Source organism: Acomys russatus, chromosome 16, assembly GCF_903995435.1.
Source record: "Acomys russatus chromosome 16, mAcoRus1.1, whole genome shotgun sequence".
Lineage (NCBI taxonomy): Eukaryota > Metazoa > Chordata > Mammalia > Rodentia > Muridae > Acomys > Acomys russatus.
The window spans coordinates 23,135,054-23,156,081 of record NC_067152.1 but is presented as its reverse complement, the minus strand read 5'-3'; the positions used below and the strand labels follow the sequence as shown (position 1 = coordinate 23,156,081).

The 21,028-nt window shown below is 50.3% G+C and overlaps 1 protein-coding gene across 1 annotated transcript; it reads left to right on the top strand.

Annotated features, from left to right (window-relative positions):
• The first annotated feature begins 267 nt into the window (after positions 1–267).
• Positions 268–10,102, top strand: Snx11 (sorting nexin 11). Its single transcript, XM_051158405.1, has 8 exons — positions 268–358; positions 2,626–2,685; positions 3,678–3,732; positions 4,918–5,004; positions 5,402–5,502; positions 8,052–8,147; positions 8,358–8,570; positions 9,731–10,102. Exons 3-8 carry the CDS (start codon positions 3,691–3,693, stop codon positions 10,002–10,004), a joined length of 813 nt encoding a protein of 270 aa, XP_051014362.1. The 5' UTR covers positions 268–358; positions 2,626–2,685; positions 3,678–3,690; the 3' UTR covers positions 10,005–10,102.
• Positions 10,103–21,028: the final 10,926 nt, after the last annotated feature.

Genomic DNA, 21,028 nt, shown 5'->3' with positions numbered 1-21,028 from the left:
TGACGCTCCCTGAGCGCCGATTGGTGTGCCTGACGGCGGTAGGCGGAACAAGACGTGGGAGTGGACTTCGCGGGGTCTCCGTCCCTGCGCTCCGCCTCCCGCGCCCCTAGCGATTTCCGGAAAGATCCAGACAGCGCTCAGGTCTGGGCGGGGCTCAGAGCCTCCACTGACGGGCGATCGCCACTGAGAGGCCTGATCTGCAGGGGTGGGGCGTCCTGGACACTCAGGATTGGCCTGTCGGGAGTCGCCTCCCGTCGTGCACCGGGGCGCTGGCTGTCACCCGGAAGGAGAAGCCGGGCTTCGGACTATATGGTGCCGTGCTGGTGGTGTCGCTGTAGAGAGCTGCTGCTGCTCTCAGGTGAGGGGGTGTGGGCGGGGACGCGGCCGGTAGGTGAAGCTTGGGATACCGGCTTGAGCAGCCGTGTTGACATTTGAGTGATGGTTTCGCTTGACACGCTGGGAAAGGGGCTCTCTTACCGCGCTGTGTGAAAGTGTGCGCTTGCTGGGACCCAAGAAGAAAGGAAGCCTGGCTTTTCAGTATACCTTGAAAATACAAGGTATCTCTCTTTCCGCCCCCGAGTTTAACCAGGAAAAGAGAAGGGCCATTTGTCTGTTTCCCACCTGAGTTTGTTAAGAATGGAAGGGAGTGGCCGGAGTCAGAGTTTTGGGGAGTTGGGAGTTGGTCAGGAGTGCGAGAAAATGGCAGATCTTTTTTTTTCGCAGACACTGGAAGTGATGCTTGCCTTTGCTACTTACAGATGAAAGGAGTTGGGTACCGATCGAAAGGTCAAACAGCTGCTTGATGGACAGGACGTGCTGTCAGGCAGAAGTCCTCGAACACCTGAGGGTATTTAGGAAGACGAGGTTTTTGAGTTTCTGTCCGTTGACACTAAAGGCTCAAGAATGAGTAAGAAAAATGCGGGAGCCTCCTTGGTGCAATCTTTTTTTTTTTTTTTTTTTAAGTCTGATGTGTTTTTTTTTTTTTAACGCGTCCCTTGAGGTAGTTTAAGTGACAGAGAAAATGAGAGAAGGCTTTAAATTGCTCCCCTGAATTAGCAGTTATGAGCTTTACAATGCATCGACTTTGGAGGCACCAAACGAGCTGGCTCTTCCGCAGAACTGTTGGTGCTGGTGCTGCTGAGGGAAGCGAAAGGAACTTCGGGAAATGTAGTTAGCATGGAGCAAATTTCCTAACCTTTAGAGGTTACTTGACTATCCTTCCTTAGTTGGGTGCACAGCGCCGCCTCTTCCTTCTCTTAGGACAGGTCATAGAGTTGAAGTTAAGAACTTGCTGCTTCTTCAGGAATGGGGCTGAGCTTCGTTTTCTTCCAAAGAGTTATGGCTTACATGGATGGAAAACAGTGCCTGTTAGAAACGGAGTCTAGTTTTTTTTTTTTTTTTTTTTTTTTTTTTTGCAGTTTTACTGTTTTAAGGAAGTTTACAACCAGAACTTTAAACTTAGGTTTAAGCATAGAGTCTCAGGAGGCGTGGCTTGTATTATTTTGTTTTGTTTTTCGAGTCAGGTTCTCTCTATGTAACCCTGGTTGTCTCGGACCCCCCACCCCTTTGTAGACCAGGCTGGCCTTGCACTCACAGAGCTCTGTCTGCCTCTGCTTCCCAAGTGCTGGGATTAAAGGCGTGTGCCACCACGCACTTGGCTTGGCATTTTAAAAAAGCCAGTATGTGGTTATTTGTTTCTATGTGACATTAGCGCCCAAATCAAGGAGAAAACCTTCCACATGGGGGTGCTGCAGGGCCCTAGCAAACTCTTCTTGAGACCAAAGCTTTGATGATCATTTAGTTATTGAACTAGAGTCTTGAATTTCACAAATCCCTTCGGGCAGAGAGGTGTGAACGCCCCCAAGTGTGTAGGTAACTCTTTGTTTTGTTTGTTTTAGCTGCTTTCCTATTGTACTAGAAAAAACCCACTTCAGAATATTTAACTCCGTGTTGCTATGCTGAAAAACCACTTCAGAATACTTAAACTCTGTGTTCCTATACTGGCAGTTTAGCAAATGCTTAAAAAGAGAAGGGGTGTGGGGGGGTGGGGGTGGGAGAATGCCTGAAGGTTAATTATTCACAGCAAGACTGTCTGCTGTTTTTGGTCACAGACCTTTGTCTGTTTCCGTCTGGGCTCTTCTGTTGGGTTGTTGGGGAATTGAAATTTCCTGTTCAGGGCCTATTGGAGGTGGTGGCTGCAGCGGATGAAAAAAACAAAAACAAAAACCAGATTGTCAGCAAGAATGCTGTGTATTATGGTGTTGAGATCACAGAACCTCGGGCTCCCACCACAGTGTAGCTCCATTTTCTCATCTGCCACGTAGCTTTGTCCCTGCACGCAGTGTCTGTCTGTAGAGCGACCTTCTGGGATCCTGGGGAGAACTGCAAAAGCTGTTTGCTCTGCTAATTCCATGCTGTAAACGAGTTCCCCCTCCCTTTGAAACATTGGCCCTGTGTTAGCAAAACATAAAGTAGACGGAGGCTCATTATGCACCCTTCTAATGGCAAGGCAGAACTAATAAGAGAATGTGTTTAAAATTAATTGTGGGACTGTAAAAATGAGTGGGTGTGCGAATGAGTAGGGAGGAGGAGAGGGAGAGCTCAGAGATGCTCTCGTTTTCCCAGGAGCCAGCGCGGATCATTTGTTGGCAGTACATATTGGCTGAAGTCAGTTTTCATTTCAAGGTAAATTGGAAAGGGAAATTAAACCTTATTGTTCCGCTCTTAAGAGAGAGGAAGGGGGTGGAGGCGGCAGCCAGGGTGGATGCTGCCGGAGTGGTTCTAGGAGTAACAAGATTAGTGCTGTATTTTAACAGAAGGTGACATCATGGGCCCCTTTGGAATCCAGTAACCCTGTGCTATACAGCCTTCATGGTCCCCTTGTCGGAGTGGGCGATGTCGCTGTGTGCGTAAACTACCACATTGGGGGAAATCAGTGGCTTAGACTTTAATGAATCTTTACAAAGGAGCATGCATCCTGAGTTGACCTGTGAAGTTGCGGGGGGCGGAGGGGGGAGGGGCTTGGGCAGAGGTACAAACCGGATAGCATGTCGGGATTGGAAACGATTACCATGTTTGGTTCCAGTTCTAGAGAGCTGGTAAGGGAAAGCGGTAATTGTAACTGGACCCTTCCGTTGGGTGCTCCCAGGAGCATCCCAGCTCCGTGACTCACGTGTCTGGATGTGACTTTGGTTAGCAAGACAAAGAGAGATTGCTGGTACATTGGTTATTTGTAGGGACTTGGTTGTCTCTAAACAACCAGGAGGGGGCGCTGTTAGGCTCCTTTTCAAAACCTCGCTCCAAGAGGCTGCCAAGCCACTGTCCATCCTCAGGCAAAAGTTTTACAAAGGAATCCAGCTGACCCTTTGGCGGTCACAACACACTCTCCATATACCCCTACAAGCTCTAGGTCAAGGTGGCCTTCTAGAGGGTTCCAGCAGTAGTCCGAGAGTGGAGGTAAATTCCCCAGGGCTTTTAGCTTGCCACTGAGCAATGGGGGGTTTTCGTGTTTTTGTTTTTCCTTCCTCTTTCAAGTTTTGTACATAATTGGGGTAGGGGGGAAAGTTGCTTGATTTCCCCAAGAGACATCTATTTAAAACCTTCGGGGTTTTGCCCTCACAAAACCTGGTGAGGACGTACTTGTTAACTGTGTTCCCGTATCCTCTGTTCCTCCTTAGATGTTCTGCTCCGATGGGCTACCGGTGTAGGATGTTGGAGAACCAAGAACCGGAGGTAAGAGTGGGCTCGGGGCGGGCCAGAGTTGGAGGGCCTCTAACAGCGAGGCGAGGGGACACAGATGCAGATCTGTTTTTGCCTCCTGATAGTAGCCTTGGTGTTTCTGACGGCTAGGAGAAGGAGATCGGTAGCGAGTCCTGAGAAGTGAGCTTCCATTTTGACTAACTTTTCCATTGGTTGAAATGTACTAGAATGTAAGCTTTTTTAAATTTAAGGTTTTGGTTATCCAAGAAATGGGGCTTATCAGGACATTCTCTCTCTCTCTCTCTCTCTCTCTCTCTCTCACACACACACACACACACACACACACACTTATGCTGTATACTTACCTGTCTCCTCTTTCCCCATATACAGGGCCTGTGAGCACTCAGCTTTATCATTGAGCCATTTATCCCTAGCTTGCTCTCTTTTAAATAAAGATGTATTTATTTATTTATTTTACAGTGCTCTATCTGCATGTACACCTGCACACCAGAAGAGGGCATCAGATCACATTACAGATGGTCACGAGCCACCATGTGGTTGCTGGGAATTGAACTCAGGACCTCTGGAAGAGCAGTCGGTGCTCTTAACCTCTGAGCCATCTCTCCAGCCCCCTAGCTCCCTTTTTATCTTTACATATTGAGACAGGGTCTCACTCTGGAGTCTCATTCGACCTAGAACTTGCTATATACTGGGCTGACCCTCAACTTGATGGCAATCCTCCTCCCTCATCCAGAGTGTTGGGATTCCAGGGGAGAGCCAGGTCTACAGCCCTCTATTTATTTTTGAGTCTCACTGAGTTCCTCAGGTGTGGCCTTGAATCTTTGACTCTCCTGCCTCAGCCTCCTGCATCGTTAGGATTCTAGGCCCGCACTTGCACTGGTTGGCTCAGCCTGCAGGTTTCTGCCTTACGGTCTGCGTTAGAACAGTACCTGACATGGACCGTGATCAGTAAATACCTGTTGCATCGAATGGAGAAACGACTGACAGTTGGTACCGAGTGAGAAACTCTGGCAGCTACTGTGTGGTCAGAGCTGCCCTGCCAGTTAGGCATAGAACCTCCCTGAGCTCAAGGCAATAAGTCTACATAGTAAGTTCTCTCTAGCCAGGGCGCCCAAAGCCAGCACCCAACAACAGATGTTCTTTCTGTGTGGTTGAGCTAAAGCTGAAGGGACTTTTTTTCCCCCCTCTTACCTGCAGGAGGTGACCACGGTGCGTGTTCAGGACCCCCGGGTACAGAATGAGGGCTCCTGGAATTCTTACGTGGATTATAAGATATTCCTTCATGTGAGTCAAGCCTCTGAAATGGGGTCAGCTGCAGGGCTACAGGTCATGCTGAGGTAGAAAACGACTTGTGATGTGCCCGACAGACGGAGGCGAAAGAAAAGGAAGCAGGGAGAGGAAGGAGCTGGAGGCGTAACTGTGACTTGCTTTCCAGTTGTCTGGTGGCATCTTGGCCTTGGAACCGTAGCCTTGGCTGTCCTGGACTTGCTTTGTAGACCAGGCTGGGCTCGGACTCACAGTGATCCTGCCTGCCTCTGCCTCCCGAGTGCTGGGACTAAAGGCGTGCGCCACCATCGCCCGGCTAGAACTTGTCCCTTTAATGGGAGTGAGTGATGATGGTGAACTCAGTGGTCTTAGTCTCTTTCCATTAAAACTTTTTTTTACGGACTTTCTCCTGTAGACTAACAGCAAGGCCTTCACTGCCAAGACCTCCTGTGTGCGGCGCCGCTACCGTGAGTTCGTGTGGCTGAGGAAGCAGCTGCAGAGGAACGCAGGTTTGGTGTGAGTTTGCTCTCGCTGCCTCCTCAGCGCTGGCTAGACCCTTGGGGTGATTGCATGGAGCTGGGGCTCAGAGGGAAAAGCACTTAGGCCGTGCCAGGCTAAAGAGCTTGAGGAGTGCTTGAAACCATGAGCTGAAGTCTGCGAAAGAAAACCAGCATCCTCCTTTCTAGTTAGTTGACCTGGCAAAACTGTGCGAACAGGAAAAACAGTGTATGCGAACACTCATGTGCTCACACATATATATTTCAGTGACTTAAACACATGTTTTAAAACACTTCCGAGGTTCTTCAGTACCTAGCACATTGTAAGTTGTCTTCTCTGTAAACGTGGGTTTTGCTTTTTTTTTTTCCTTTTTTTTGAGACAGGCACTCACTGTGTAGTCCAAGTCGGCCTTGACCCTGCACTCTTCCTGTGGCAGCCTCCGGAGTCCTGGGGTCACAGGCCCGGACCGCCACACCCAGATACATTTGTTTTGTGTCTGCCTCTGCCTCCCAAGTGCTGGGGTCATAGGCACTGACCGCCACACCTAGATACATTTGTTTTGTTTTTTGAGGCATAGTCTTCTGTAGCCCAGGTTAGCCTCAAGACTGCTGGTTCTCTTGCCTCTACCTCCCTTGTTTACTTCAGAGTGGTGGAGAATGTTCACTGGGGGTGGATGGCCTGCTGGGTGGCCTGTCCGGTTAGTTACCATGTGGGACTGGCTGATGGGGCTGCTGCCATGGGCCATGCCTGGTGAGATCCCCTTCATTTCCCTCTCTAGGCTGGCTTGATGTGTGTCTGTCTGCCTGCCTCTGTTCTCTCTCTGAGGGTCTCTTTGTCTTATTATCTCTGTGTGTGTGTGTGTGTGTGTGTCTCACGGGTGTGTGTGGGTGGGTGTGGGCAAGTGCTGGCACTCTGGGGATTGAATTCGGGACACTGTTCATGGTCGGCAGCCACTCTACCACCCAGTTTTGTCTTTACCCATGGCTTCTAATGTGTTCTGGGCCTGGAAAGATGGTTCAGTGGTTAAGAGCACATATTGCTCTTCCTGAGGACCTGAGTTTGAGTCCCACTACACATATCAGGCACTTAAAACTGCTTGTCAACCCCGTTCCAGGGGGATCTGACACCTCTGACCAATATGGGCACTGACATTCATGGGCATATATTCCCTTCCCTCAACATAATGTAATTAAAATAATAATAAAAAAGGTGTTCCCTGTGCTTTCTTGCAGAAGCTAAGAAAGTTCATCAGTAACTTGCTACAACTCACCTCAGTTTTAGAAATGAGGGGTTGGAGCACAGTACTTCCTGCCCTGCCGCCCCGCAAGATAGTGCCTGTGTGTGCAGCTCCAGGCTAGCCTCAAATGTTCCATCATCTTGCTTTAGCATGCGTCACTGAGATTGACGCATGGAGTAGATAGTTGTAGTTCGTGTGGAAGGACCCAGCGTTCTGCATTTTACTGTAGAGAGCCGGTGTTGGGGAGGTGGGCACTGGGAATGGTTGCTGTAAAACATGAGGGAGCTGAGCTGGCCTCCTTAGCATCCATGTGAAAAGCCTGCTGTCCTAATGCTGGGAGACAGGCACGGGGTGGGGGTAGGGGGTGGGAGACACACGACCACAGGGCCTTGATGGCCAGCCGCTCTAGCCAAATGGATGTGTGTGGGCCCGCTTCCCCACCCCAATGCAGAGCACAGAAGCAGCAGTGCTGGTTCTGGTGGAGCAGCCTGTAATCCTATCACCTAGGAGGATTAGTGCAAGTTCCAGGCCAGCCAGGGCTATAGCATAGTGAGGCCATGTGTCAGAAAGTCCCAGAAGGGGCTGGAGGGATGGCTCTGTAGTTACGAGCATTTGCTGCTCTTGCAGAAGACCTGGGATTGGCAACACATGTCAGGTTGCTCACCACTGCTTGTGATTACAGTTCCAGGGGATCTGATTACCCCTTCTGGCCTCTGTGGGTACTGTACACACATGGTGCATATCACCAAGCAAGCACATATACATAAATAAAAAATAGAATATTGAAAGCACCCACCCCCATAGAAAAGAAGAAAAAAAGCAAATGATGTTGGAAGTGGGCATACTAGATGGAGTGGCATACCAGCATGGGTTTGGGACCTGTGTGGCAGTAGGCATTTTATGTCACCTCTCTGGTTTTCTAAAAGGAGTACACTAATAGCTGTCTGATGGTTTTGTTTATTTCGAGACAGGGTTTCTCTGTGTATCCCTGCTGTCTTAGACTCCCTTTGTAGATCAGGCTGGCCTCAAACTCACAACGATCCGCCTGCTTCTGCCTCCCAGAGTGCTGTGATTATAGGCATGCGCCACCCTGCCTGGCTCTCACAGGGTTTTTAGGAGGATTTAATGCCACATTTGTGGACATTTAGCGCAGAATGCCTGCCATAGGGTATACCATCAATCAGCCTTAGCTCTGCCACGCCCGACCCCTTACAAAAAGCCAGTTGTATTGACTAAGCCTCTTCTGGCGGGGGGAGGGCACACAGGGATTCTTGTGGGTGGAGCTGGGTGCTGTTTTATTTATCTTGGGTATTACTCTGCAATTCCACAGGCCTGTACCAGAACTTCCTGGGAAGTCCACTTTCTTCGGCAGCTCTGATGAGTTTATTGAGAAGCGACGACAAGGACTGCAGCATTTCCTAGAAAAGTGAGTAGGCATGCACGGGTAGCACTGGCCCCCCTACCCCCGCGGAGGCAGGGCCACAGTAAGCAGGATGCAGAGCCCCTCCTTCCTTGGCTTGTTTTCTTGTGCCCTCCCATCTCCGGTGCTCCATGAAGCCACAGCCTGGCTGGGATGGGGACGGGGACAGGGACAGCCACTTCATCACATGCCCTATGTTGTCCTCTGTTGCTCCAGGGTCCTGCAAAGCGTGGTGCTTCTGTCAGACAGTCAGCTGCACCTCTTCCTCCAGAGCCAGCTCTCAGTGCCCGAGATCGAAGCCTGTGTCCAGGGCCGAGGGCCCATGACTGTGTCCGATGCCATTCTTAGCTATGCTATGTCAAACTGTGGCTGGGCCCAGGAGGAGAGACAGAGCACCTCCCACCTGGCTAAGGGAGACCAACCCAACAGGTAGGGCCTGTTAAGGTCCCCAGGGCTGCGGCCACTGTGATCAGGGATCCATGACACCCAGTAGGATGTAATGTCACAGCACTGGTAGCCTTGGAAAGGCCTGGTTCTCTGTCTTGAATGGGAAACTAGATGGTGGAACTCAGGGAGGAAGAAGGGGAGGGCTTCCTTGGCTGGCTGCTTTCCTTTTGTTTAAGGCAGAGTCTTACTTCGGGGCCCATATTTGCCCAGAGCTCACTGTATAACAGGCTAGCCTTCAGCGTTTGGTGATCTTTCTGCCTCAGACTTGAGCTCAGGAATTGCAGGTGTGTCAGTCAATTTTAGAACATCCATCTCTCTCTTTCTGTTTTTCTGTTTTGTTTTGACAAGGTCTCACTGTGTAGACCTACTTAGTATGTAGGCTACTTGCTATATAGACCAGGATGGTCTCAAACTCACAGAGATCTGATTGCCTCCTGAGTGCTAGGATTAAATGCGTGCACCACCATACCAGGCTCTCTTTGAAAAGTAATTAATTGATTAGTGTGATTCGGTGTGGGAATGAAGCCTGGGGCTTCATTTGTGTTAGGCATGTGCTCTACCACCAACCCGCCGCCTTCTTCTTCTTCTTCTTCTTCTTCTTCTTCTTCTTCTTCTTCTTCTTCTTCTTCTTCTTCTTCTTCTTCTTCTTCTTCTTCTTCTTCTCCTCCTCTCTCTCTCTCCTCCTTCCTCTCCTCCTCCTCCTCCTCCTCCTCCTCCTCCTCCTCCTCCTCCTCCTTCTTCTTCTTCTTCTTCTTCTTCATGATTATGTATGTATGTATTTATTATACAGTATTCTGCCTGCATGCCAGAAGAGGGTACCAGATTCCCTTATAGATGTTGTGAGCCACCATGTAGTTGCTGAGAATTGAATTCAGCACCTTTGAAAGAACAGATAGTGCTCTTACCCTCTGAGCCATCTCTCCATCTCCTCCATCCCCCATTTTTGTTTTTTTGAGATAGGGTTTCTCTGTGTAGCCTTTCCTGTCCTGGACTTACTTTGTAGACCAGACTGACCTTGAACTCACAGCCTCTGCTTCCTGAGTGCTGGGACTAAAGGCGTGCACCACCGTGCCCAGCTTGCCCCTTCACTTTTACCATCTGTTCAAGCCCATATTTTCCTTTCCTCTCTCTTTTCTTCCCAGTTGCTGCTTTCTTCCCAGATCAGGGAGGAGGAACTCACCTTCCCCACCGCCCGGCGAAGAGAAGGACCACTTAGAGACATGGGCTCCAGTCATCGACTCTGAGGGCCCATCCTTAGAAAATGTCATGCCGCCACCCAACTCGTCACCATCATCCTGTGATATTGCAAGACCCTCTGAGGGGCTCTCTGCATCCCAGCCTGTGAGGAGGGCTGTGGGCGGGGACCATGCTGTGCCTTTGGATCCTGGTCAACTAGACCCAGTGTGGGGAAAGTGAGCTGTGGCCGAGCTCCATCCGGGTTCTCCTGGGCGGTGGAGAAGATGCAGGCCGCAGTCACAGTGAGATGGGTTGGGCACAGGGCAGGCGAAGGGGAAGCTGGGTCTTTGCCCATCTTCCATTCACATCTACTCAGGTTTGCAATGCAGAGGTTGCCTGTGGCTGCCTGCTGTATCTCTTTCACAGGAACAGACACGCACTAGGGCTTGTACGCTAAGCCCAGGGCCCAGAGGCTGTTGATTTTAAACAGAACTGTGTTTACTTGCCCCTGAGCTGAGCTTCTTCAGGTGTTTGTTTAAGGAGCAGAGCCACAGATGGAACGGTTCGGGGAACCTCTTCATGGCAGGTTTTTAGCTGCCATATTGAATACTGTCTCAACAGAATGCTTCCGGCGCTACCTTCCTGTGTTGGCGGGCTTCAGTTTCTGCTTCTGCCCTTAGAGTAGTTTGCTTGTGGGAGGCTGTGACCTCTTGCCTCCTCCTCGTGTGGACAGGTGTATTTCGCACCTCCTTGCTTTTCAGTAAACGGCAGTGTGTGGCTCTTAGTGCTGGGCTTTCCAGCATCCTCCAAGACCTTGTCAGGTTGAGTGGGGCCTGAGAGCTTGCAGGCAGTTAAGGCTTATCTGGACTAAGTAGGCGGCCACAGGCAGAGCGAGGGGAGGAGCTCAGGGCCTTTGTTTTGGCAGAGGTGGCTCTGGCTGCCCACCTTCTGCTTATAAAGCAGAGCTGGTGTTTCTGCAGGGCTAAAGGGGGCTCCCTTTCTTTTTTAGGTCCGACTTTTTTCTCTTAATAACAACTCCTTGCCCCCAGGGCCCTGACTGCCACAGTGTCCCACTGCTGCATTGCAGGGAAACCGCACGTTCAGTTCCAGTCGGGCACGCCGGCTCTGGGGATGGAGATGAGGAACCACAGGGTCTTCTTCAGACAGTGTGGCCTCTGCCCTCCTGCTACTGAGTCCTCCCTGCAGAGAGCAGGGGCTGCTGGCCGGAGTGCTGGGGGTGGGTGGGGTCTCTCTGCCAGCCTTACCTTGTAGTCGCTGCTCTGCCCTTAGGTTTGTGTGTGCTTCTCTCCCTCTGGCCGTCCACCCCGGCCCTAGCCTCTTTTACTACTGGTCTGTGTTTCGGGATTGCCATGGCATTTAGTTCAGAGTTGAGGGGTTTTGGCCCGAAATAAAATGCAAGTGTTTAAGACTGTTGTTGCAATTTGTGTCTAACAAGCTGTAGCAGGGAAGGAGGGAGTGAGAGCTGGCAGGAGTTACTTTCATAAATCATGAATTTATCAGCGTGGAAATAACACCGTAGCACTGTGCGCTGGAGCCTCTCCTGCATTGTGCGCGACTCAAGTTCACCACTGCAGGAGGGACTGTTTTCCAGAAAGTCAGGATCCAGCTCTTCTCGCAGTTCTGGGCATGAACCTTGTTAGGTATAATTTACCTGATGCGACTTTCATCTTCGGAAGCCTGTCTGAGGTGCCAGGTGCTAAAAGAGAAATAAAGTTTGTCACCAGGCAGATGCAGAGCCCTGGCTGGTGTTCATCCTCCCTGCCTGCCTGCCTCCCCTGGGCCCTCCCTATCTACGATGCTTCAGAGCGAAGCGAGGATAGAAAACCTACAGAGGCAAATCCAAAATGTCAAAAGAAGTTCATTTAAAAGGGGGGGAAAAAAACTCCATACACAACCCTCACAAAACCCGACAGATGCTAGGCTAATGGCATCCACTCCGCCGATTGGTGGGGATGGCTCATGAATATTAATGAGTCCAATGCTCCAAATGGTGCAGCTGTGAACCCAGCTGTGCCTGAAGCTCTCTGATCTCAAAACTTCCAGACAGGAGCCGGAGGTGGTCTGTGTCAATTCCCTACTCAGCCAAAAAACCAGCAAGCTGGGTTGGCTTTCTTCTGTCCTCCCCTCTCTTTCTGGGGTTGGCGCTAGGCAGCCAGCTCTGCCAGCAGGCCAGGCTGCTGGGACAGCAGGCGCTCTTCAGACAGGGATGAGATTTCTCAGACTCCCAGCTTTTTTTTTTTTTTTTTTAATGATCCATTAGCAGCAGTGCATACAACAGCAGCTCAGTTAATGTGTGGCCCGGGTGCCTTCTCATCTCCGTCCTGTGCTGACTTGAGTATTGGCTGAAGAGGATGTCCGAAGAAGGAGAGAGCTTTCCTAATAGCATGGGCCCACGTACCAGAAAAACAGCAGTCGTCGATGAAAATTTCTCTCCATCCAGGCAATACCAGAGGCCTCTCTTGCATTTTTCTCTGTCCACTGTGTGCCCAAGTCTAGCCACCACAGCTGGATGGCTTCTGTGTGAAGAGCTGAGTGGAGTCGCAAGCTGTGGGGGAGTCATAGTGTTCGTTGCTTTGATCTGAAGTCTGAGGCGAGTTTGGTGCCTCAGTCACAGCTACTTCTGTGACCCAAGCTTCGTCATCTCTGTCATCTGAGTTGTGGGAGTCAGGACTGAGTAGATGGAAGGTCATTTGGAGGTCAAAATGAAGGTGGGGAAGAGTCCTGGTGGAAAAATAGTTTGACATGAGTTGTTTGATTTGACCAGAGTCAGCAGGGCAGGCAAGCGTCATACTCCGTTCCTAGCTGACAGAAACTGAGTGTGACTTGTAAAAGGCAGTTTTAAAATGGCTGAACAGGATCTGGACGTGCTCCGTGTCATTTCCATACCCACTGTGTCTGATCTCTGAGTGAGGTACCTTCCGAGCTCTCTAGTACTAGGGTGTGGTGGCAGACACCCATAATCCCAGCATTTGGGAGGCTGAGACAAGAGGATTGCTGTGAGTTTAAGGCTAGCCTGGGCTACTGAGGGTATTTCAGGCCATCCTGGGCTATAGTATGACACTGAACAGCAAACAGACTTCACAGAGTTCTTGGCTTGCTGGTTGCTATGCCTTAGGTCCTCACCACCGAGTCTTACCTCTGGTAGCTTTGCTCACCAGGCTGGAGGTTAAACTAACTGAGTTTGTTTACGTACCCACAGTTCTTGCTTAGTGTTTTTCCCTTGTCCTGCCCCTCGCCCAAGACTGGGTTTCTCTGTGTAGCTGTCCTGGACTTGCTTTGTAGGCCAAGCTGGCCTCGAACTCACAGTAGGATTACGGGTGTGTGCCACCATGCCCGGCTTGCTTAGTATTCTTAACAATTTAGGGGGCTATGAACAGGCCCCAGGGTGCAAAGGTATGTCAGATGTAGAACTGGGATCAGAGCAACCCCCCCCCCCCGGGCCTGACTCAATCAAGGCTGCAAGAATGTTGTGTGGGGGGGGTGGGAGCTGGCCTGTGTGGATGTGAGAGGGACACACAACTGAGGATCTGGGAAGCCAGAGCCACTTCCTCCCTCAAGTGTGGCCAGTGGGCCGCGATCCCAAGCCTGAGGGCTGCCCTCTGCCAGAGGGAGTCATTTTCATCAAAATGAGTTCTGTAGAGCCAGGCTCATGGAACTCTTAGGGCTACAGATAAATGTTTGCTTCCTAGTCTCCTTACCACTGTAACCTTCTTCCTGAAAGGTTTCCTCAGTCGCTTTGAAAGTGTCACGTCCCCCCTTCCTGGCTCCTCTCTAAAAACTGTTTTGGAAATGGCTGCAAAGACCAAGTGCAGGTGGGCCCTTCAAGCAGACAGAGCCAGTCCTGACACCTTAAGAGAAATCATGTCTGGAAAGAGAAACAGCTCTGCCTTGGCTGTGACTACATGTAGAGGGGAAAGCTGGCGACCTTCAATCTCCACATACCAACTTTCGCTTGATCAGCTGACAACTTCTGCTTGAAAGGCTTAGCACAAGCCACACTCCCCAGGAGCCTAGTGCTCCGGACTCAGTGAGTGATAACTAAAGCTGCTTTCCTCCAGTTCAGGGCGGATGGTTTCAACTCCTCCTGCAAAGGAGAGAAACCCCAGCCCTTCACAGTGAGTAGTATAGAGACAGTAGGGCGGCCAGCACTTTACAGCGCGGAGGTAAGAGATCACTGAAAAGTTTTTAAGGGGTTTTCCTCAAGGGAGCTTCGGTGATCTTCAGATTATGGGAAACCGCCAGGCAGAATTTCAAGTCTTTCCTGCCCTTTTTAGCTAGCCTCTTTTCCTCCCATTCCCTCAATCCAGAGGGGCGAGCTTGTCGGTTCCTCCCATAAATACAATAAGCTTGTGTGTCTCTTCCCTTAGCGGCTGTGTAGGTAGGGGAATCCCGGCCCGGCAGCAAGCCTGACCTGGGGCCTTCTTGCAGAAGGTCTTGAGTAGCGAGAAGCCCAGGCAGGCTGTCGGAGGCAGTGCAACCTGCCCGCTGTAAGCTACAAGGCTTAGATATATTCCACCAATTAGGGCACATCTGTTCGGAGTGCTGAAAGGCGGGCACTGTCTCTTTAAGAGCCATCCCACTCCTCTCCTTGAGTGATGAGGGCTGAGAGCACAGGGGAGTCGGATGCTGATTAAACAGTCCTACTGCCGAGCTCTGTTAGAAAATTACTGTAATTATGATCTAGTCCCAGCAGAGGGATGAGTTCCAATCCTGCTAATAACCCTTCCAGGTGCCTCAGCTCCAGTGCCCAGGGGAGGCAGCATCGACAGGGCTCTGGCTGGCATCACAGCAGGCGCTACCCCTCCTGTGTGGCCTGCACAGGCAAACAACAAAGGCACCAGACCCTCATCCTGTCTCTGGGCCTCCTGAGAGGGTGGTGGATTTTAGTTGTGTATGGTTTTTTTGTTTTGTTTTGTTTTTTGTTTTGTATTTTTTTCTCCTTTGTTTTGTGTTTTGGTTCTTGACAGAGCTCCTGGGAGTCATTTTGTATGAGAAAACTTTCCTCTAAACTAACAGTGACAACCAGGAAAATCTCAACGGCTGGTCCCGAATCTCCCTCTTCTGTCAGGGGCCAGCAGTCAGTAACCCCAAGTGCACTGTGCAGCCCCAGTCTTGCCCAGTGTAGGGGGACTCCAAGGAATCCAGGTGACACCATCCGAACCTTTGAGCTGCGTAAACGTGCTGTTGGGGTTGCTGCCTCCTGCTCCGAAGTGGTATTTCGGTTCACAGCATCCTCGTCAAGCGGTCCTGTACTGCCCTTCCCAGTTTCTGCCATGGAAGAGAGCAAGAGACAGAGAAAGTAACCAGCGGTCCAGACAGCCAAGTCTGGAGCACTGAACCCCGGAGGGCAGCCCTGGTCACCCAGAACTTGCTCATTTCAACCATTTGGAATCCATGGCAGTGCAGGCCTGCTGAGTTGGGCATGGAGCAGGAACATGCCTGCCTGGGCCTTCAGTCCCGAAGCACCGGTGGGTTTCTGTGCTGTGTCTCTCCCCAGCTCTGCCATGGACCACTTCTGGGATCAGCATCTGGCAGCTAAAGTGTGAATTTTTAGAAGGCGGGGCTTGCCTCCAAGGGGACCCCAAATGCTTTGAGACTTCTCAAATGGGGGTGGGGGCTGTGGGTAGAAGTTTTGCCTCCAGGGACACTTGGCCATGGCTGGAAGCCTTTTTGTTGTCCTAAGTGTGTGGGGGTGGGGGGTGGGGGGTGGGGGGAGTGGTGGTGGGGTTGGGGGCGGGGATTGGCAGAGAGTGATGTGATAGTAATGAGCAGGCATGCTGTTGAATGTCTTTGACCTATGGCTAGCTGTGGTGGTTCACTCAATCCCAACGCCTAGGAGACTACAGCAGGGTGATTGCAGTGTACATGAGGCCATCTTGGGCTCGTAGTGAATCCCAGAGCAGTCAGAACTACAGATTAAAACCCTGTTTCTAACAAAAACAAGGGAGGGGTTGTTGTTTGGTTGTTGGTGTTTACCTAACATGTAGGAAGTCTGGGGGTTCAGTCTCCAGCTCTGCGTAAGTAGGGGGGGGGTAGCAGCATATGCTTGGGAGGTGAGGGAAGGGTTAATTAAAAAGTCAAGGTCAGCTGGGCGTGGTAGCGCACGCCTTTAATCTCACCACTCGGGAGGCAGAGGCAGGTGGATTGCTGTGAGTTCGAGGCCAGCCTGGTCTACAAAGTGAGTCCAGGATAGCCAAGGCTACACAGAGAAACCCTGTCTCGAAAAAACCAAAAAAAAAAAACAAAAAAAAAAAAACAAAAAAGTTAAGGTCGTCTTCAGCACCACAGGGTGGGGGGTGGGGGTGCCTGCCGGGGAGGCAGTTTGATTTCAGCCAGGCTCAACAAAACAAAAATTTCTGGCCCAACATGACAAGGTTGAGAAGCACTGCTCAGCCTCCCTAGACTTAGGGATGCTGAAGAAATGACCTCAAGTGTCCAAATGGCAGGTGCTTTCCAAGAGGGTGCCAGTCCTGCAGGCAGTGCTGTGCACATGCTGCCTCGGAGTTCACAGTACAGGGAGGCCAAATGGCTGTGGGTGAAAGGCGAATGTTTGTAGCCTGCTCTCTGTTCCATGGTGGCCAGCTGCTTACCATCGGGTGGAGAGCGTCCGCCGTGGGAAGCAGATGCCCTCTTTGACGACGGGCACTAGAAACCTCTTGGAACGAGCTTCAGTCACAAGAGGCAAGGAAGTGGCCTACTGTTGCCCAGTGCCACAAACTGTTTTCTTTCGGTGGCACTTAGCCAGGTGGAAATGTGGAGGATTGTGATGGGACCCCAGGAGGGAATGGAGCACACACAGCTGCTGACAGTGGGCCAGCTCCATGACAGCCCCATGCCAGAGACACCAGCTTCTCAACAGCCTGGGCATCAGGCAAAGGAAGCCTCGTTGGCAAGTCTCTACCGAGAAGCCCAGACCTGCAGGAGAAAGGACTTCATTAGAAGGGACATTGCCGGGCCTCATGCCAGGAGAGCTGGGTCATCTCGCTGCTGCCTGGCTCCTAGCTCATTCTGCCTTCTTTTTAGTGTGCACACATCCCGGTAAACATTAACACCCTCCTTCACTCTCCAAAGTGTCTTAGTTTGGACCTGGGCATGAAAAAGAACTGGGCCCGTGGTGGCGTGCGCCTTTAATGTCCGTACTCTGGAGGCAGAGGCAGGGGGATCACTGTGAGACCAGCCTGGTTTACAGAGCAAGTTCCAGGACAGCCAGGGCTACATGTAGAAACTTTGCCTTGAAAAAAAAACAAGACAAACGAAGGACAACAACAAAAAGATGAGAGCCGTTAATTCAATCTCAGAGAATGGTTATCAATTCATAATAGCATGTTTTCTGACCAGGTTTTAATAAGAGAAGCAGGGCAAATAATTCAAATCCCTTGAAAAAGAGATTTTTAATTTTAATTTAATTTAATTTTTTTGGTTGTTAGTTTCAAACTCCCTCCCAGTCTTTGTAAATTCCAGTGGGAAACTGGGTGGCTGGCTGGGTGAGAGGAGCGAGGCATGAGCATCTGTACACTGGGGAATGCATTGGCATCACTGGGCTGTGTAGCGTGAGGAGCCTCTGAGTAGAGGCTAATCTTCCTGAAGTCAGCCTCCAGCTTTTGATGCTCTTCTGGGAGGTGACATTCAGATTCATCTGTCCAGAACTGCTCCTGGCAGCAGAGGAGGGGAGGACTGGACTGCACACAACTGGGATGTTTATTTTTGGCCAAAGATAGAAAGCATTGATGTCCCTGGCATTTGCATTTTGTGGGGGTTTTCTTTCTTTTTTTCCTTCCTTTTGATTTTTCTTTTTTCTTTTTTTTTTGGTTTTTTGAGACAGGGTTTCTCTGTGTAGCCTTGGCCATCCTGGACTCACTTTGTAGACCAGGCTGGCCTTGAACTCACAGCGATCCGCCTGCCTCTGTCTCCCGAGTGCTGGGATTAAAGGCGTGCACCACCACGCCCGGCTCTCCTTTTGATTTTTCAAGACAAGGTTTCTCTGGGTAGCTTTGGCCGTCCTAGAACTAACTCACCCTGTAGACCAGGCTAGCCTCAAACCCACAGAGATCTGCTTGCCTCTGCTTCCAGAGTGCTGGAATACAGGTATTGCCACCACATCTAGCCTGAGTTTTGTTTTCTGTTTTTTTTTGTTTTGTTTTGTTTTGTTTTTTTGGTCTTTCAAGCCAGGGTTTCTCTGTGTAGCCTTGGCTGCCCTGGATCTCCCATTATAGACCAGGCTGGCCTCAAACTCACAGAGATCCACCTGCCTCTGCCTCCCAAGTGCTGGGATTAAAGGCGTGCGCCACCACCAACCAGCTGAGTTTTTTTCTTAATATGCAAAAAACATGCTCCCTCGCTTCTAGACAGGATCTCACCATGTAGTTCAGGTTGGCTCCATTTACTATTTCAGAGCATTTAGTGCTCTCATAGCATCCTGGACCGTGGAGACTGTGGTAGCTCCAGGTTAGAGTCTGGCGAGGGTGAGTGTTGGTAGATTCTCTATGAGAGATGACCCTGTAGGATGAGCACGGTGGCGCACAGCTGTAATCCCAGCACCCGGAGGTGGAGGCCCGACATCCTTGGCTGCACAGTGAGTTTGAGGCTGGTCTGGCCTAACATGAGGCCCAGTCACAAGCAAACAAATGCCAACAATAATAACAAAAATATCTGTAAAATAAAGATTATACATTAGCCTCCTAAATCTAGGATCTTAGATTTTGTTTTTGTTTTTGTTTTGTTTTTTCGAGACAGGGTTTCTCTATGTAGCCTTGGCTGTCCTGGACTCACTTTGTAGACCAGGCTGGCCTCGAACACACAGATATCCGCCTGCCTCTGCCTCCCCAGTGCTGGGATTATAGGTACCTACACCACACCCTGCTGAGGACAGATTTTTCAGGACGTCTCTTTGTATCTTTTAGAGTAATCTCCTCTCTCTCTCTCTCTCTCTCTCTCTCTCTCTCTCTCTCTCTCTCTCTCAACCTCTACTGCTAGAAAGGCCAGAGGTCTGACTGTGGCTTCCTCCCTATGGTGGTCAGAAATAAATTTGGGAGACATTTACTATTTGGCAAATGCTGGTTTCCTCAGGTCTTTGGGTGCAGAAAGGATCACCCTACTGAGGGGCTATGTTTTAAATGCTGGAAGCAATGGCCATGTGATTAAGAGCATTGACCATGTAAGGAGTTTCTTTTTTGACTCCCTTTCCACCCAGCCCCAGATGCTTGCTTTTTCTCTCCTGGGGGAACCCCCTTTCTGGTGTTTGACTGAGAAGGTAGTCCCACGGCCATGTTCTCGACACCCAGTTCTCCAGATTGGGACTCTGGGGGGTTTCCCAAGGAAGGATGTGTAGGCAGAGGAGGGTTTTGTGTTAAACACAGAACAATACCCATTGTTCTGTTGGGATTGGTGCAAAGGTCCCGGAAAGCAGTAGGCAATTGGTTCTCTCTGGTTCACTTGCTCATATACTGCCACCTAGTGGTTCCCTCTCCTTTAGCACCCTGGGTAATAGGGCGATGTTAAGGAGACTTCTCTAGCCCCACCCCTCACCCACCCCAGACCCACACTGTCCTTTTTTTTTTTTTAATTAAAACAAACAAACAAAAAACCAAAAACCTCTCTATCCATCACACACAGAACTATTTCAGTGTTTTTTGTTCCTGGGTCTGGAAGTGAGTAATGAGCGTAAATTTTTTTTTTTTTTCCAGCTCTGAAAAACTTGGAATCCACCGACATCCCTGCGTGCTGCCTGGATTGTCTCCTGTGGTGCTGTGTAAGATGAGAATTTGCTTACAATATGGCCCTGACAGAGGTGAGAAAGGCCTCTGCCAACCCTGGGCTGCTCCGAATAAGCAGTTTTTGGTATAAAATTTCTATAGCGGCTCAGCTGCCTGTCTTGCAGAATTTCTCATGCAGAGTCTGGCAATAGCAAGTAGTCTTTACTGAGTGGTTGCCACATGCCAGGTACTTCTCCAAGTACACGGAACCTGACAGCTCCCCCCTCATCTCCCTAATCACCCAGTGACCTGTTGAGATAGAGCATACCTGTTCTTCACTGAAGAAACGGAGGCACCAAAGGCCAACACATCATAAAAGGGAAAATGAGATTTATTCCCAGGTTGTTTAGCTCTGGGGTTTGTGCTCCCAACTGCTGTTTTCCTTCGTCAATAGGCAGAGCTAGGTGCAGGCAGCTGGAATGGGAACAGGGCGCCCTGTAGTAGAGGCCCATCTGGGACTCCATCACCGCAGACCACGTGCCCATGGCGGCGCTCTCTGACCTGCTGAGTGCTGGGTCTTGCTTCTGCCTCTGCCTCAGAGATTTAGCACATAAGAAAACACGAACAAGTAGCCAACCAAAGGAAGTCTGAGGAACTGACCAGATACTAGCAGTCCTGGGTTCCAGAGATGACTCTGTCCTGAAAGGCAGTCAAAATCTCCTTCCCTGGCTGGCTTTGTCTTCACTCTGACTATCCCTTCCAACTTTGCAGATGGTAGTACTGCCCAGCAGTGACATTTGTTTTTGTTTTTTATTTTTATTTTTCTGAGACAGGCTTTCTCTGTGTAGCCTTGGCTGTCCTGGACTCACTTTGTAGACCAGGGGGGCCTCGAACTCACAGGGATCCACCTGCCACTGCCTCCCGAATGCTGGGATTAAAGGCCTGCACCACCACACCTGGCCTCCAGTAGTGACATTTTGATACTATTAAAAGTTAACATTTACAGGGCTGGAGAGGTGGCTCAGAGGTTAAGAGCACTGGCTGCTCTTCCAAAGGTCCTGAGTTCAATTCCCAGTAACTACAGGGTGGCTCACAACCATCTATAATGTGATCTGATGCCCTGTTCTGGTGAGCAGGTGTATATGCAGGCAGAGCACTGTGTACATAATAAATACATCTTAAAAAAAAAACTTAACCTTTACTTGCTCATTCATTCATTCGTGTGGGTGGGTATACAGGTGCCATGGTACATGTGTGGTAGTCAGAAGACAACTCATGGGAATGGGTTCTCATCTTCAGCTGTGGGTCCTGGGGACAGAATTCAGGTCATCAGGTGTGGCAGCAGGTACCCTTACCCACTGAGCCATCTTCCCAGCCCTTGATACTATGTCAGAAAAGAATTTGGCCCCACCACACATGGCAGAGAAACAAATCCAAACTTTATTTGTGTTTTGCGGTTCCCTTCGCTGTTGTCTTCTTTGTAGCAAGCTTGTAGAAAAGGCAGATGCGGGCGTGCGGATATGGCTTAGAAAGGGCCATAAGCCAGAGCTG